This window comes from Drosophila albomicans, chromosome 3 (genome assembly GCF_009650485.2).
Source record: "Drosophila albomicans strain 15112-1751.03 chromosome 3, ASM965048v2, whole genome shotgun sequence".
In the NCBI taxonomy this organism is placed as follows: domain Eukaryota; kingdom Metazoa; phylum Arthropoda; class Insecta; order Diptera; family Drosophilidae; genus Drosophila; species Drosophila albomicans.
Window position 1 is genome coordinate 53,670,198 of NC_047629.2, and position 16,297 is coordinate 53,686,494.

At 38.9% G+C, this 16,297-nt stretch overlaps 2 protein-coding genes across 12 annotated transcripts; one reads left to right on the forward strand and one right to left on the reverse strand.

Annotated features, from left to right (window-relative positions):
- Positions 1–52: 52 nt before the first annotated feature.
- On the reverse strand, positions 53–3,646 carry LOC117568586 (unc-112-related protein). 6 transcript variants are annotated; one of them, XM_052005940.1, is made up of 4 exons: positions 3,420–3,646; positions 3,039–3,315; positions 2,907–2,977; positions 53–2,848 (listed from the first exon to the last, which is right to left on the reverse strand). In XM_052005940.1, the coding sequence occupies exon 4, from the start codon at positions 2,797–2,799 to the stop codon at positions 625–627; it is 2,175 nt and encodes a 724-aa protein (XP_051861900.1). In that variant the 5' UTR covers positions 2,800–2,848; positions 2,907–2,977; positions 3,039–3,315; positions 3,420–3,646; the 3' UTR covers positions 53–624. The 6 variants fall into 6 exon arrangements, with proteins under 6 accessions (XP_051861900.1, XP_051861899.1, XP_034105213.1 ...); XM_052005939.1 differs by having other exon boundaries at positions 3,033–3,315; XM_034249322.2 differs by having other exon boundaries at positions 53–2,836; positions 3,420–3,645.
- Positions 3,647–4,462: 816 nt separating this feature from the next.
- LOC117572665 (adenylate cyclase, terminal-differentiation specific) lies at positions 4,463–16,224 on the forward strand. 6 transcript variants are annotated; one of them, XM_034255664.2, is made up of 10 exons: positions 4,463–5,819; positions 8,379–8,444; positions 11,799–11,972; positions 12,040–12,397; positions 12,538–12,651; positions 13,663–13,737; positions 14,491–14,586; positions 14,682–14,944; positions 15,027–15,126; positions 15,723–16,224. In XM_034255664.2, the coding sequence occupies exons 1-10, from the start codon at positions 5,740–5,742 to the stop codon at positions 15,834–15,836; spliced, it is 1,440 nt and encodes a 479-aa protein (XP_034111555.1). In that variant the 5' UTR covers positions 4,463–5,739; the 3' UTR covers positions 15,837–16,224. The 6 variants fall into 6 exon arrangements, with proteins under 6 accessions (XP_034111555.1, XP_034111558.1, XP_034111556.1 ...); XM_034255665.2 differs by having other exon boundaries at positions 4,466–5,819; positions 15,030–15,126; XM_034255667.2 differs by lacking the exon at positions 12,538–12,651 and having other exon boundaries at positions 4,465–5,819.
- The last annotated feature ends 73 nt before the right edge of the window (positions 16,225–16,297 follow it).

Below are 16,297 nucleotides of genomic sequence, written 5' to 3' on the forward strand. Positions count from 1 at the left end.
CTGCATATCTCGGAGATGACGAAAAAGAATGCGAACAATTTACGATCATTAAAAACATATAAAATAATTTATTTGCTCTTATTAATTTGTTTTAATAAATATACAATATGTAAAAAATGTTTCTGGTTAGTTATTTTTTTTTTCTTTTGTAGTACAAAAATAGGCGAGTGTATAAAATTATTAATATGCTACCCGAACTTTAATTACACACTGATAAACTGATAACGAAAACACGTTTTTTACTATTTTGTTGTTGTTTTAGTTTTAGTAGGCACACTTTTTTTGGACATGCGACAAAATGCGTCTTGACTTGGGGGTTAAAAGATTGTATAGAAGGCACAACGTGGGTTGTATTACAAAGTATTACATATATATTAGTCTAGATATTAACGTTGACAACAATAGCATGACACACTATTGCCTATTTTAACATTTACACACTGACACAGATACACACGCACACAAATCAATTAATGCTGTTACCATTTGAAAACATGCGACAGTATTTTCTTTCTAATTTTTAGTTTTGTTTTGTTTTTGTGCTTGGCACTTGTTTTGAATTCTCTCCCCAAACAAAAAGTGAGAGAAGGTAACAAATCAGAAATTTGTGCTCGCCGTGCATTTTTACGACCAGCCGCCCGTCAATTTGTGGAACATCTCCTCGTTAAGCGTCTGATTGTTCTCCTTGGAGCGCATCGACATGAAAATGTAGCCGCCGATGAACTCATGCACCACCTTGCAGTCGGCGGAGAGGCAAGAGAAGACGACGTTCTCGTCGTGGAATTGAATCATCATGCACTTGATGCCCCAGTTAACGTTCCATGCCTTCATCGTGTTGTAACGCCACGTCTTGATGTGATCTCCCGTATTCAGATCCATGCGCATGATCCGATTGTGCGCCACACCCAACAGCTCCTCCTTCTTGTGGCCATCGAATTTGATGACAAACAGTGTGACCCCAAAGTCGGGCAGCGATTGCCAGGCCTGAATGTACTTCAACTTGGCATCCATCAGCTGCAGCTGACGGACATTCGCATGCGCCTCCAGAATCCTTTGCACCGCCTTGCTCGACAGCTTGCGCAGCATCTTGGGTGACAGATAATCCACAGCATCCACTGTGCGTGGATTTATGTTAAGTGGCGCTGCCTGCGCTGGTTTCTGCATCTGCAGCAGCGAGCGTATGCTGCTCACTTCGCTGTCGTAGCTGCTGTCGGCCAGCGAACGTCCCTTGGCCGCCAATCGGCAAGCGGCCATCCATTTGGCGTATTGCTCCTCGTTGTCGAAACGCACCCAGAACTCGCTATTCGGTCCATTGCGTCCCTCTGGCGGCACCTCGAGTCGTATGCCGAATTTGCCCTGTGCCAAGTGCACATCGGGCGTCACTTCGCAGCCGCGCAGATTGATGCTGATGCTGGGCGCGCCACGTCGGGATTCCTCCTGCGATTTGTACAGATGGAGGTGCAGATCGCGATAGGTGAAGAAGTAGCGTTTGGACGACTTGAGCGTGAAGAGATGTGACTTCTGGAAGCGCAAGTAATCGGACAACTCGGGTATGCGTGTTATGTTGCCAGCATCGCCTCCACCTCCGGGACCCTCAAGGGTAATCTGCAGCTCATTCAGCGCCGAGTCGATGTCATCGTCACCGCCATTTGTTTGTGCGCCAGACAAATCCTGGCTGGCATTGAAGCCCGCTGGCTGCTTGTCCGTCTGATGATTCACCTGGAACTGCAGTGCGGCGAACATCAGAGTCTCCTCCTCGGTGCAGTCCAACTCCTCGTTGAGGATGGACCATTTGGCCTGCTCGTACAGTTGATTGATGCGCACCTGATCGTACTTGGGATTCAGATCGAAGAACGTGTAGTACTTGAAGCGCAAACACAGCGTATCATACTCGCGCACTCCCTGCTCCATGATCGACAGCGAAGAGTCCAGCCATCCGACGTTTAAGCGTGCCTTCTGCACCAGCGTCTTGGGCCGCACAAGGCGAGCACGGACATCGGGACTCGGCGAGCGTGGCGACACCGCCAGATTCTCCTGAAAGTCGCCGTAACTGGAGCCAGAATCGTAGGCAGCATAGCCACCAGATGCTAATCCGTTGTTGCTGCTGCTGTTGTTGTGCTTCCAGGTGCCGGTGGGCGAGCTGATGGGCGTGCCAGGCGCTGTGGCCGCTCGCCTTGGCGTTGTGCCGTACGGCGAGGCGGGAGCGCAAAGGAAATTATTCCCATTAAGGCCCTGGGAGCGATCCAGACTGCCGTTGCTGCCATTGTAAGCCGTAGTGATGGGCACAAAGCTGTTGGTGTCCGCTGCTGGCTGCAAGTAGGCGATGCCATTGGCCTCGGCGACGGGAATCAGCTTCGAGGGCAGCTTGGAGAAGTTCTTCTTGAGGTGCTCCTGTTCGACGGGTTTGCAGAGCGACAACTCCTCAGGGTAACGTATGTCCAGATCTTTGCACAGATTCACGACGGCGCCAAATGTTTTTGCGGAGAAGTTGACGCGATAGTCGAGCGTCCGCAAATCCGGCAGCTGAACACGCAGCGTCTTGTGCATGGGCGTAAAGTAGAGAAAAGAATCCGACTGAACGCCCGCTTGATCCAAGGTGGAGCGTGTGCGTGTTAGCCAAATATTCCTGGCTGGCCACCACAGAGCGTGATCGGACCAATCCTTGGGCATCTCGGGATCAACAAGTTGCAGCATAACGCCGCCAATGTGCTGATCGCCGCGCACCCGCAGCGTCTTCTCCACCTGCAGATCTGTGATCAGAATGCGCAGGTTCCAGGTGTTTTCGCCCACATGAATCATCTTGTTGCTGCTGTTGTGCTCCTATTTAAGCAGATGGCTACAAAAATCACTTGATTATTTTTTTGAAAAATTGCTCAAACGATGACGTAATCGCTTACGTTACTTACGTTCGTTTCTATCTCTGTCTCTCTATCCACAAGTTATAGTATTATGTGCGCGCTGTCTTCTTTTATTTGCACTGCAAATGAAAATGGAATAAATTCTTGGCCCTTATCTGGCCAGATGTTTTCTACTTCTACTTCGTGCTCCAGCTGCAACACAGTTCCAGCTCCAGCTCCACAGCTCCACTTCTAACGCTGCTGTGCAACAAAACACACACACACTCACGATTGTTATTTATGCCCGTCCAAGGTTATTTGTTAAGCGCTCTCTTGCTGGCGCTCTTTCGAACTTTTAATTCAAAGCTGGTGGAGACGTCGTTGTCGTCCCACGGCACAACAAACACTAATGAATGCTGCAAAATTCCACACACGCAACAACGACGACGACGGCGGCGAGCGAATCGTGCACACAAAGCTACGCAAGAGAGATAGAGAGAGAAATTAATTCATAAATAAATCAGCACGAAGCAGCGACGACGCGACGTGTTTTCGTTTGGATTTTTGCCTTTTGCTTCTTACATTTTGTTGTCTGCCAATTGTATGTTTGTTGGTATGTGTGCCTCTATTTGTTTATGGCTTGTTTATTTGGCTAATACACAGCACAGTAGATATTTTGGGTTGCTATTTGCGTTGCTGCCTCAGCTTCCTAAATAATTTTGTCGCTTTAATATTTTGAGTTTATTTTTAGCAGATTTTTCACGTTCGTCATCATCGGCCTTTGCCTTCTTCGAATACCGCTGAGCACTACCAATCGCTGCTATCGATAGCGCATATTATCGTTGATCATGGCGATGGTATCGTTTAAACGTAGTGTGACCGCTTATCATTTTCTCTACGTAGGATCGTCACTTCGCGGAAAACCTTTATGACCGTTTTTTTTTATTTTGTAAATACACGCTTTGCTATAAAATAAATAAAAGCTTAAAATGTTCTTTGGATTTTTATTTGAGAGTACAATTTTTAATTATGTTTTAATATTTAAGCTGGTTTTAAGCTGCGGTATATTTTATATACCGAGCTGATAAATCAATGCAAAAGACAATATGTTTATGGTGCCCTCTTGTACATTTGGCAATTTACCAATGAATTACATTTGTTAAATAAATGCATACATTCCTTAAAGGAAATGTGTATGAGTAATGTAGTATTAGTCATTATAATATAAACAATACAATCCACTTGCAGAAAGCGCAAGTAAATGTCGTCATTGCCACTGCAAGATTTTATGACTGTAGTGAACGAGCTTTTCGATTTATTTACAGCAACGAATCGACTTAATCGATTTATTTAATGTAATTTAAATCTAATTAGGCGGGCGTTGTTTATATTTGAAATTATAAAATTTGTAACACAACCATTATTAAAGGGGAAACACAATAAATGTGAACAACAATCATGTGAAAAAGAATTTAATTGAAATCGACTTACAATCGAAACAGTTCCAGCACTGAAAACTGACTGCCACGCACGCATACCAACTAACGCGCACTGCTACTCACACGTCATTCGTAAACAAACACAATGAAAGCTCCCGTTCAGCCCGAAAGCACCAGTCGTTGCGGCGCTGTCTCTTGGAGCGCACGTATTTTGTCTCTCGGTCAGCTGAACGAACGTTTCGTCGAATTCCGATACGCGGCCTCATGCTATCTCGCTTGTGCGCACAGCAGCAAGGCGAATACGAATACAAATACCTGTAAACGAGCGCGTTCGTGTGCATGGCTTGTGCGCGAGTTTGTGAGTGAAAAGTCGCAACTAGGAAAATTGTGCATGAAAAAATCGGGGAAAATCTTTGTGTTAAAACCGAATGCGATGAAACAAATAATGCGTTTACAATTGTGTCAAATACTGAAATTTAGTAACGTATAGCACAAGCAACAAACAACATCAGAATCATTTGTACAACAGATTTCCGTAAATATTCTCACATCGCTAGGAATCAACGTATTGCACGGAAAAATCGATCCGAATATATTGTGCTAAAACGGCCAAAATTATAAGACTTGTCTGCCGACGCCGGAGCCGCAGCCTCAAAAAAACAAAAAAAGTAGAAATACGTCAAAAATATAAAGCAAATATATAATTAAATCAAGAGCTAGAGAGATAAGTTAGTAAAAGTTGTTGTGAGAGGCGAGTTGAAAAGTGAATTACGTTAATAGTTACAAAAAAAACGCGCAATAAGTTTTGTAAAGCAACAGCCGCTGCAACAAGACAGCAACAGCAACAACAACAATAATAATCATAATAGCTGTAATAATAACAGCAACAACAAGAGGGCGCTTAGTCATCCGTGTGAGTTACGCCAGCGCAGTTCCAGTTCCAGCTTTTGGGTAGTACGAAGTGCAAGGCACTCAACAAAATAAAAAATAGAAAATAAAACAGAGCTGCTCAGATAGATAGCAGCGAATTTGTGACTTGACTGGTAAATAATTACGAATTACCAGCAACGAATTGTGCCCACGCCTACGCTCTGCTACGCTACTGATTTCAATAGCAAACAAGAACAAGAACAACAACAACAACTCATCAACTAACAACAACAACAACTAAACCGTAGTAACCTGTTGTGGACTTTTGTTGTTCACCTTTCGCCATCTAAAAACGGTCAGATCTAGAGTCAGATACAACCACATACACACATTGAAATTCAAATACATACAGATACAATTGTGGAAAGAGATAGAGAGAGAGAGAGAGAAAGAGAGTGCGCGCATTGAGCTTACAACAAGCAAACAAAACGTAGTTAAGCCCGCGGCACACCTGTTTGCAGTAGTCATTATAGCCCAATTGTGCTACCAACAACGCATCAAACCCAACAAACAACAAACAATAAACAACAAACATGTCGCGCCTAACGGAAGAAATGGTTGTTGCCCGTTCCAAGCAATCCGATTTGGGAATGATTAAAAAGCTCAATTGCTGGTAAGTTCAAATGTAACTAATGCGTTTCTGTTGGTCTTGCTGCTGTAGTGAAAGCCTATCAAAGCACGTCCATGATCTCTGGCCTCTCTTTAGACGCTTTCACTACGCTTCAAATACGCTTCCCAGTCAGCCTGACTAACTGACTGACCCAAATCCCTCGCTTCTAACCAGTTTCTCCCGCACTGGCCTCTTGCTCTCGTCTTTATAACTGTGTCGAGCTCTCCTGAGGGGTTAAGCGCCTCTCGAGCATTTTGCCAGAGATTCTGGCCAGGCACTTCACACATGGCTTCAAGTGCTGTTAGCAAGTCTAAGCAGCAACGCTACGTTCTGCAATAAGCATCCTCAAAGCTCTTAGCTTATAGTTGAAAGCTGATTAAAGCTTATACGAATTTAATAATGATGTCTCTTGTATTTATCTAAACTAGATTACAAGTTTATACATTAATACAAAATATAATATTTAAATTAACTTACTCAGTGGCAAAGTCACATTCTGCAATAAGCATCCTCAAAGCTCTTGGCTTGCGAGTTGAAAGCTGATTAAAGCTCAAAAGCATTTAATAATGATTTCTGTTCTATTTATGTAAAGTAGATTACAAATTTCTACATTCATACAAAATACAATATTCAAATTAATTTACTAAGCAGCAACGTCAAATTCTATAATGAGCATCCTCAAAGCTCTTGGCTAGAAGTTAAAAGCTACTTAAAGCTTATATGCATTTAATAATGATTTCTGTTCTATTTATCTCAACTAGATTACAAATTTCTACATTAATACAAACTACAATATTTAAATTAACTTACTCAGTGGCACAGTCACATTCTGCAATAAGCATCCTCAAAGCTCTTGGCGTGCGAGTTGAAAGCTGCTTAAAGCTTAAAAACATATATTAAATCATTGTTTGCGTAATGTAATTTATTTATTTATTAATGCGAAATGCAATATTATCTAAATTTATGTACTAAGCAAAAACGCCAAATTCTGTAATAAGTATACTCAAAACTCTTGGCTTGCAGTTTAAAGCTTAGAAACATTTAATAATTGTTTCTTTACAAACTAACTAGATTAAATACAAAAGGCAATATCTAAGCAGCAACCCCACAGGATGCTCATTTCAGGCATCAGTTTCAGTTTAGAACCATCTACGAATAATTTAATTTATTTATGCATAATTTCATTTATTTCTAAACTTTATTTAAATTTGCGAAATGCAATATTTAAATAAACTTGTTAAACTAAAATTATAAATACAAAACGCATAATGAAGATTAATAAACAATGAAATATGAAATTAAGTAATTAAGTGATTAACCAATATAAACCAAAAAGCAGATTGAAGATTGCTACGAGAGATAAATTCCATTTCAATAGATTACAAATTATGCAATTATTTGCAATAGCAATTGTTTTTTATTTTTAACGAATTCGCACTAACATTCGACAGTCATAATGATCGCATTTTATTTTTGCTGAACCGGCAAACTGTATGAATTATCAGCTACTGTGCGTTTAACTAAAACTTATCACAAAGCAATCGATCGTGGTCTATTTTTGTTAAGCCAATAAGTGACTCCAATTAACTAAAAATATATGTAGCAAAATAGCAAACTTGATATCTCAAATTATGCAATAAACCTAATGCATTTTAGTTTTATGATAGACTACATTAACTTGGTAGTGTATTAAAATTAAATGACGTAGAGGAAATAAACTGCATTTCGCGAAATATGTACATGAAATGTTATACATAACATTTTAAGTAATTAACTTAGATGTGCAATTAAATGTTGTTGCAATTATCATCACACTGTATTTGCATTTATTTTTTTATTTGACCATCTAAAATTTGAAATTTAAGCTTTTTAAAAAGTCTTTACAGTTAATACTGATAAAATCTAACATTTAATTGCCATTTGACTCGGATTACGAGAAGTTTCAATTATGCAAAAGCGAAGCTAAATTTGTTCATGCAATAATGAATTTTTAAGCATGAAAAGTCCAGATTAAGAGTGTTAGACTCGCACTCTAAAAGTTGCTTAAAGCTTTCAATTAATCAAAACTTATTAGTTTCCGTGATCGTATTCAAAGCCTACATTTTGCATTATCATATGCAAAACTTCGTAGACTAACATTTAAACAAAGCTTACAATAAATGAAAAACAAATTTAAATTAATTTTAGTAATCACATACAAACCTTACATTTTTTACATTAATTAGTTAAAGCTTTCAATTAATCAAAAACTAATTTAAATGGATTTTTAATAATCGTATTCTAAACTCTAAATTTTTATGATATGCAAAACTTGGAATTTGCAGATTACAAATTGCTTAAAGCTTTTAATTAATAAACAACTAATTTAAATAAATTTCAAACTCTACATTTAAAACTCGATAGTCTAAGATTGGTTTCAAAGCTTTCAATTAATCAAAGTCTATTCCATTAACAAGAAAAGAAATGCCGGTTTTTAAGTTTGCATTGATTTACAAACAAAAAGAGAAAATATTTTGGGAATTATAAACACAACTAATAATGTCTTACTTCATCTCTTTATAGGGGCAGTGATCTCAGCGATGTGAACATAATCAAACGAATGCGTGGTGTTGAGGTCTTGGCGCTTAGGTAAGTGTTCTCAGTCAATTTGCTCCTTTTCTGTATGGGGCTTTTTCCCATTTGGGGCTTGCTTTAGATTAGACAACCGTTACGCTCATTTCCTGCGTTTGTCTCTATGATTGATTTCAAAATTCAATTAAGCGCTTGCGGCGCTAAGCAAATCTTCTCAAAGTAACGCGAGAGAGAGAGAGCGAAGTAGATAGTGGATATAATAAGTACCTATCCATAAGATACTTGTGCGCGAAATGATGTCATTCGAGCACAGCGAGAGGCAGCGGCATCATCATCATCATCATCATCGGCATCGAGCAAGCAAAGCGCAAAAACTTTGGCACGCTCATGCGCGTAATTAATGCAAAAAGCAGCTACGAAAACTACAACGAACAACGACGAACTTTTAACAAATGTTGTGGGAGCACCAAAATTGGCAACAACGACTTCGGCTTTTTGTAGGTTTCTCTCTAGCTTTTGCGTCCAGCAACTGCCCAGCAAAGCGAGAGCGTGGGTTACAACAAGATGCGTAGGCGTAGCGCACTTGCCAGAGATACAAGATACAAGATACTACAAGCTGTCGTACTTGTAGATACTTACTTGGCGATGATGATTATGCCAAGTATCTGTTGTCGAGTTGTTGGCTGCATCGTGCGGCCTTTTAAGGCAAAAAATCATTGTTTTGACTGTCAAGGTCGTTGCGATCGATTTGCAAGCCAAGACTCTCAGTCTCTCAGTCTGTCTGTCTGTCAGTCATGTCATCTGGGCAACATATTGCACGATACGTGACTATAAATACAAGTTTTTTGTTTTCATGCTTTTCTGCTTTTTTGCTTTTAATCACTTTATTTGTGTGCCTCAAAAAAGGAAGGCTTTGCATACAAAAACTGCTGGCAAACATATGGTTTTTTTGTGTTCGACTTTTTCCTCATTTGTAATTGGGGCTTTATTACTTTCCTTGTGACACGATTGCTGTAGCTACTTTTTATAAGACGCCCTGCAGATGTCATAAAGTCAGCGCTTATCAGTTGCTCAATTAAAGTATTTACTGGGAAATTATGTAGCTTATAGATAAAGAAAAGACTCTGCCTAGGGGCAATAACACATTCATTGAGTTTGCGTTTACATTTGCATTTAACAAGGAAACCCTTTTTGTTTCATTTGACTGACTCTTTTGTCGTTTGCCGTTTATGGCCTGGGCAAAAGCGAGTTCTGAGGCGGAGAATTGTTGTGCTAGGCAAAGGCAGAAGGCGTAGGTCGTCTCGTCTAGTCTAACCATAAATCAGTTCAATATACCCACACACACAATGCGTTGAGTATTACTCATGCGCCCCGTTGACTGCTTGTGATATGCTTGGATAAGTTTTGTATAAGAGAGTATTCATATTGATTTGCATTGCGTGCCGTATTCCATTATTATTATTATTTCCCTTTGAGAGCGCTACTTCAAAACCCAAGTGCTAACCTTGAAAGACATTGATGATAGTTTTGGCTTCGAGAGTATCTTGTGCCAGTTTCTATGCAACTATAAATAGTATAGACGACGACAACTCCACATTGATAAAGAAAATTTTGTCGTGGCAATGCACCCTTGTGCCATTTACGAATCGAATACGTTTTCAGCTATCTTTAGATCGACGAGTATCTCTTTCCTCTACAAAATTGTATTTTTACACATCTTCACGCTGTGCTTTTATCTTATCATCGAACATGGGGCAATTGAAAGTAATCAAAGCACGAACCATCCAAAGCAGCAAAATTGCCAATTTACTCGCAAATTAGAGAGCGAGGTGCAAACCTGACCTTGACGATGAAAGATACGCTTATTATGTTTGTCTGATCAGAGCTTAACATGCCAACTAGCTTGTTTCCTAACGGTAGGCTTTAGTAATGTCAAGAGAGAAAGATAGAGAGAGAGAGAGAGAGAGAGAGAGATAGCGCGAGGAAGAGCTGAAGAAAGTTCCCTCTACATAATGTTAATGACCTCGTGCAGCAGCCAAGAGTGAGCGACGCTCTACCAAATGTTTCTTTTGTATCTTTTGTGTGGTCGCGCCGCCCTGGCATAACTTTAAAATGATTCATGGCACTTAAGCGGGGCGTCTTTGTCACTTAATATGGTAATACACTCGAAGAAAACGAGTCCTAAATGCGCTGAGCATTGAGGTCACGACTTTTTCGGTAATGAGCAAGCAAAGAAAACTATCTACGAAGCTAAAATGTGCTTCAGAACAAAGTCAGCTTTGAGGGAAAGCCTTTATCAGATAGAATAAAGAATATTAATTTGATGATATTTATATTTATTTATTTTGTGATTGCTTTAAGTGTGTTGGGCAATATTTTATGCATGGGTCTTATCTATGCTTTAGTTTTTGAGCTGAGTGAATAGTTCCACTGGGTGTAAAGGTCAAACGTGGGCAGTGCTTGAACATCAATATTTTAAGTATCTGTAGCACGTATTTATTATTAAAATAGCTGAAAAGGTTAGAGTGTAGTTCACTTAAAAAGGCACGTCCAGGTGGACGAACGGACGGACTCATTATATTTATATCGATTCAGCACATTATTAGAAAAAGCGAGTGTGTTCGACGGGAGATAATCGGTCACCGTTCTCAATAAAATCAAATTATTTTTGTATTATTTTAAAAATATACCAGACTATATTGAGATAATCGTTCACCGTTTTCAATAAAATCAAAACAATGTGGTATTGTTCGAAAAATATACCAAACTAATATACAGGTAAAATACTAAATGATACTGAAGACTACATGTGGTATATTGATATACCATTCTACGTTTCAAATATACCATTTATATAATTTACCAAAAAATGCTGGAACATACTGAAATGTATGTTTAATATACTGAAGAAAAAAAACTAAATTATGCCGAAGACTATTGAGATAATCATTAATGGTATTATTCGAAAAATATACCAAACTAATATACCGCTAAGATACTAAATGATACCGAAGACTACATGTGGTATATTGATAAACTATTTTACTTTCCAAATATACCATTTATATTATTTACCAAAAAATGCTGGAACATACTGAAATGTATGTTTAATATATTGTGATGTCAACAAAGTGTATAACTAATTACTTTACTTACCTGATGAGTAGCGGGTAAACAAAATTATAGAATAGAGAGATTGAAATAAATGTAAAGCAGTGAAACATTAAATATATTAAAAAGGTTTCGTACGGTATATGGTACATTTTGGACGTAGTAGTATATCGATATACCAAATAATGAACATTTGGATTTGAAGTATTATTTTTAGAGTATATATAGTACATATATAGTATATACAGAGGTTAAACCCATTAGATCATATACTATAAATAATTTCCATTTCTAACGCAGCGTGAACAAGATCAGCACTCTGGAACCATTTGAAGACTGCCTGAAGCTACAGGAGCTGTATTTACGCAAAAACAATATACAAAATCTCAATGAAATTAGCTATTTGCAAAATCTGCCAGCGCTCAAGTATCTGTGGCTGGAGGAGAATCCCTGCTGCGATCGTGCGGGACCAAAGTGAGTGAATTTTTGTGGCATGTAGAGACAGAAGCCCCATTTAACACCCTCCCTCGGTATATTGCAGCTATCGCGCGATTGTGTTACGCGCTCTGCCCAACCTCAAGAAATTGGATAATGTGGAGGTCACACAGGAGGAGCTCGACGATGCATTGCGAGGCGGAGGCGGCGAGACGCATGCCACCGAAGACGATGTCTATGAGGATGCCTATGAGGCGAGACAACAGCAGCAACAACAACAACAACAGCAGCAGCAGCAACATCAACAGCAACAGCAACGCGTTTCACCGCAGCAGCAGCATTCACCGCAACAGCACATGCAACAATCACCGCAACAGCCAACACATCACTCACCGCAGCAACATCAACACCAACAGCAGCCACAGCAACATCAACAGCGTCGCAGCTCGAGTCCCATGAAAGAGGTAACTAAATTCCTTTGCTTTACTCTCCTCACCCCTTATCTCTCTTAGAAATTCCCTGCATAGTTGTAGACACTAATTGCGAGTCACATTTATAACAACTTCAACTCGTTTGTTTTCCTTCAATTTCAATTATTAACAAGCCGCCACAATTAGCAAGTCCGCTTGCCAATAACTTGGATGGAAGTGTAACCAATAATATCACCGATTTATATAGTAATCAAGTGCAAAACTCAATGCCCCCCACACCCACAAAGGTAAACGAACGCGCTGCGGTGTGTCAACTTAGGGGTAATTTGTTGAATGTCGAACTTCGGACTATAATTGAATTCCCCCACACACTAGAAGTCAGGGTGTCTGGGGAATAACCGATAATGTTATTTGGGCTAGGATTGGGCGACCAAATATGTTATTAGCTGAATTATAGTTTAGTCTGACATTAGTCATGGATTTTTTTAGGGAATGATATCAAAGAAAAACCTTTTTGTTATTCCGCTTCATCCGTAGGGATTAATTTTAATAATTCCTTTCTTTTTTTAATGTCAATAGCTTAATGATTATCGGAAACGCACATCTTTCATATTAAATGAGGAAAGAAATGAAGTAAAAGAAATATGTGTGGGAAAAGCTTCAGCTGTATTACTTTGCTAAGCTTAGGTTTTTTTTATAGTTGGGTTAATATCTTATTAATTATAGGAAATGTCTATCTTACTTATAAAATGAAGAACATGTATTTTAATTTCAAAATGTGTTTATCGTGTTGCCTAACTGAAGAATAGCTTTTTTTTCCCTGCTAATCGCAATCGATAATTTTTGTGTACATTGAAATGGGATACTCATTAATTTGGGCGTTCAAAAACGAGCACAAAATGCTATAATTTTAATTAGGAAGATAGCCACAACCTTGGTTGAAAATAAAAGATAATTAATTCTATTTTATTTTGATAAAGTTTTACAACAGTTTAGAAGTTTATTGTGTATGAACTCCTAGGTAGAAATTGATATAATATCCATGCCTTATGATTTCCAAATTAAGCAATAACTATTGGCTGAAAGAAACCTCAGTCCATAGGTGATAATGAGGCAACACCTTACATAAGTAGTCCAAATGTAATGAGCTTCCGTTAGTCCTGGAAGTTAGTGTTAAGCAGAAACACCTTGAGGGTCGTTTACCAAAAAATGTCGTGACCACACCAACAAAATTTTAACACTAACCTATAAACTAATTTTTGTGTTTTGTTGCCAAATTCGCTACGCTATCTCCCCAGGAACCCGCGCACCCGCCATCGCCCAAATATAACACCATTACTAAAGAGCAACGCACTTCCTTTCATCAATATGATGTAAGTTCTCCCCCCGCCTGGGCCACCAACAAAATTACCATTTATATTACGAACTGATGAGCTGCTTAAATTCTGACTTCTGTTGAGCCTAGTCAATGTAGAGCTTGTTGGACTTGTTATTTTTATTTATTATTATATTATACTCTTTGTTCTTTTATAAGTTTTGCTTTTTTTTTGGGCGTGTACACGTCACACTTGAGGCGCACTCACAGCGAACCCTGGCCCCTTCTTTTGTCCCCCCACGTTGGGCGCCGTGTTACGCGTGAACGAGTCACGCGATGTGGCACTGGCATGGTTAAGGTTTTTTATTCTCCATTTTTCTCAGTTTCTCAATTTCTCACTGCTAGCTTTTGGCCCATTGTCAGTGAACAAAGAAGGGGGCTTCGCTTTTTTCTGGGTTAAGTCGTGCCGGCAAACAGCATTTGACTTTGAGAGAGAAAGAGAAACATAATTGCCAGCGTAGAATCCAAAATAAAGTTAAACTGATTAAATGGGTCATTATGAAAAACCAGAAACACAGAAAGAGAAACAGAAGTAAAAAAAGCAGAAGTAAAAAAAGGGTTTGGTTGGAACATTTTTGGGACTCAAAAAAGCGGCTCAAAATTTCGTAACATAAATGCTAATGAGATAAAGAAACTTTTTAACAAATGTCAACTAACAACTTCTTTGTGCTTCCCTTCCCCAAACATCGAATGCACCACACTAACAACAACAACAACAACTACTACTACCACTTACTACTACTTGGTGTAGCACTCACCGGGCTCCGATCAGGAGAGCCCGCATGTTGGTTACCGGGAGGTGCGTCCAACGCCTCTGCCGCCCAGCATATCCACACACTCGATGAAGGTAAGCATCGTCACAGTAACCAGAGGACTAACAGGGATTCAAATGGTGATCACTTATTGATTATGGTATTCCCTTCCCTTCCCTTCTCTCATTAGGAATACTATCAGTCGGATCGTCAACCATATCCAGCACATTATCGTCACAGTCAAACTGATCTGACTGAATGGGAGGAGCATCAACAGCATCAGGCACCTCAGGTCCATCACAATCCCTACGGCAGCCAGATGCAGTTGCATTATCAGCAGCAGCAACAGCAGCGACGCAGCGCGGGTCCCGAGACCGGAGAGCGTTACGCCTATCGGAATGGAAGTGCACGGGAGAATGGGGGAGAGTGGGAGGAAGAGCGACCCCGATCCAGGTAACGACCGAGTCACCTTTTAGCACTATCTTATCAATCGAAGTGCGAACGATTTGTAATCAATATATTTCATTGCTTCAAGCAGCAGACGTCCCGAGGGTCGCTACAGCGATTCGGTCAGTAATGTGTCAGCAAATGTCTTGAATCACTTCTCCGGTTGTCATCGAAGACCTGTTAATAGGGTGAGTAAGCTAAATAAGCATGATAAGTAGTTTTAGTTTCGACTAATTTATAGATTATTAAGTATTCATTTCTGATTAAAAATATAGTACTACTAACATATGAATGTGTGAACTTTGAAATATCAGTGCTCACGATCGCGTTTAAAATTGAAAAATACTATTATAAATGCACATACATATTATGATATAATAATATAATGATATAATAATATATTTGCACTGCACATTCCATATATGTTTAGTTTTGTCGTTTTTATATTTTGGATATTATCTTATCTTATCTTTCTAATTTTTCGCATTTATCAATGAAATATCTTGTATATCTTATCCGGTATCTTCTTTCTATTCCTTTTTCATTTTAAGCTTTTGTTAGATTATAAATATAGTTATTTATATATGTTTTATTTGTATTTTTTATTGTTATTCTAAATTTAATTTTTTTCTTTAATTGTAGATTTTGTTAATTTTTTTTCTATTCAATCAAATTATTACAATATTAAATTTAATTTTGAAATGTAAATAAAGTTATCTCAGCTTCAGTGTCGAGTTGTAGAACATTCAACAATTTCATTAATTTAATTTCATTCATTTTACAGAACTCCAATCTGCTGTCGGCCACTTTGTGCCTGGTCAAGGAGCTGGACTATAGCAGTCTGGAGGTGCTGGAGCACGCTGTGCGCTGTCGCATTGATGAGATGGCGGGCGAATGATGAAGACGTCTATCTAATCGGATGTCGATTAGCTGATTCTCACAACACGCCTGAAAGGCACTCGAATAAAGACCACAACATACAAACAACAAGAAAGACAAATTTTGGGATATTAACAGAGACAGAGGACAGAGGAAGAAAAATCGAACTCACGTTAACATTAACTAAACGAAACAACAAACAAAATACTTAAACTTATACTTGCCAATTGTAACTGTAACTTAACTTTTATAAGTAACAAATTTTGCTAACCTGAATATGGGAAAAGAAAATATTATGAGAAATGTAACATAGTATAAACTACAACTCAAATCAACTCAAACTCAACTCAACGCATATGCTATATCGATGTTTGTTAAAGCAATAATATGTTCGTTATCCTAGCGTATTTATTTCGCTTATCGTTTGTTTTTCAATGCAATCCTTAAATCGAAAGCAAATATCAAAAACGTACATATGTA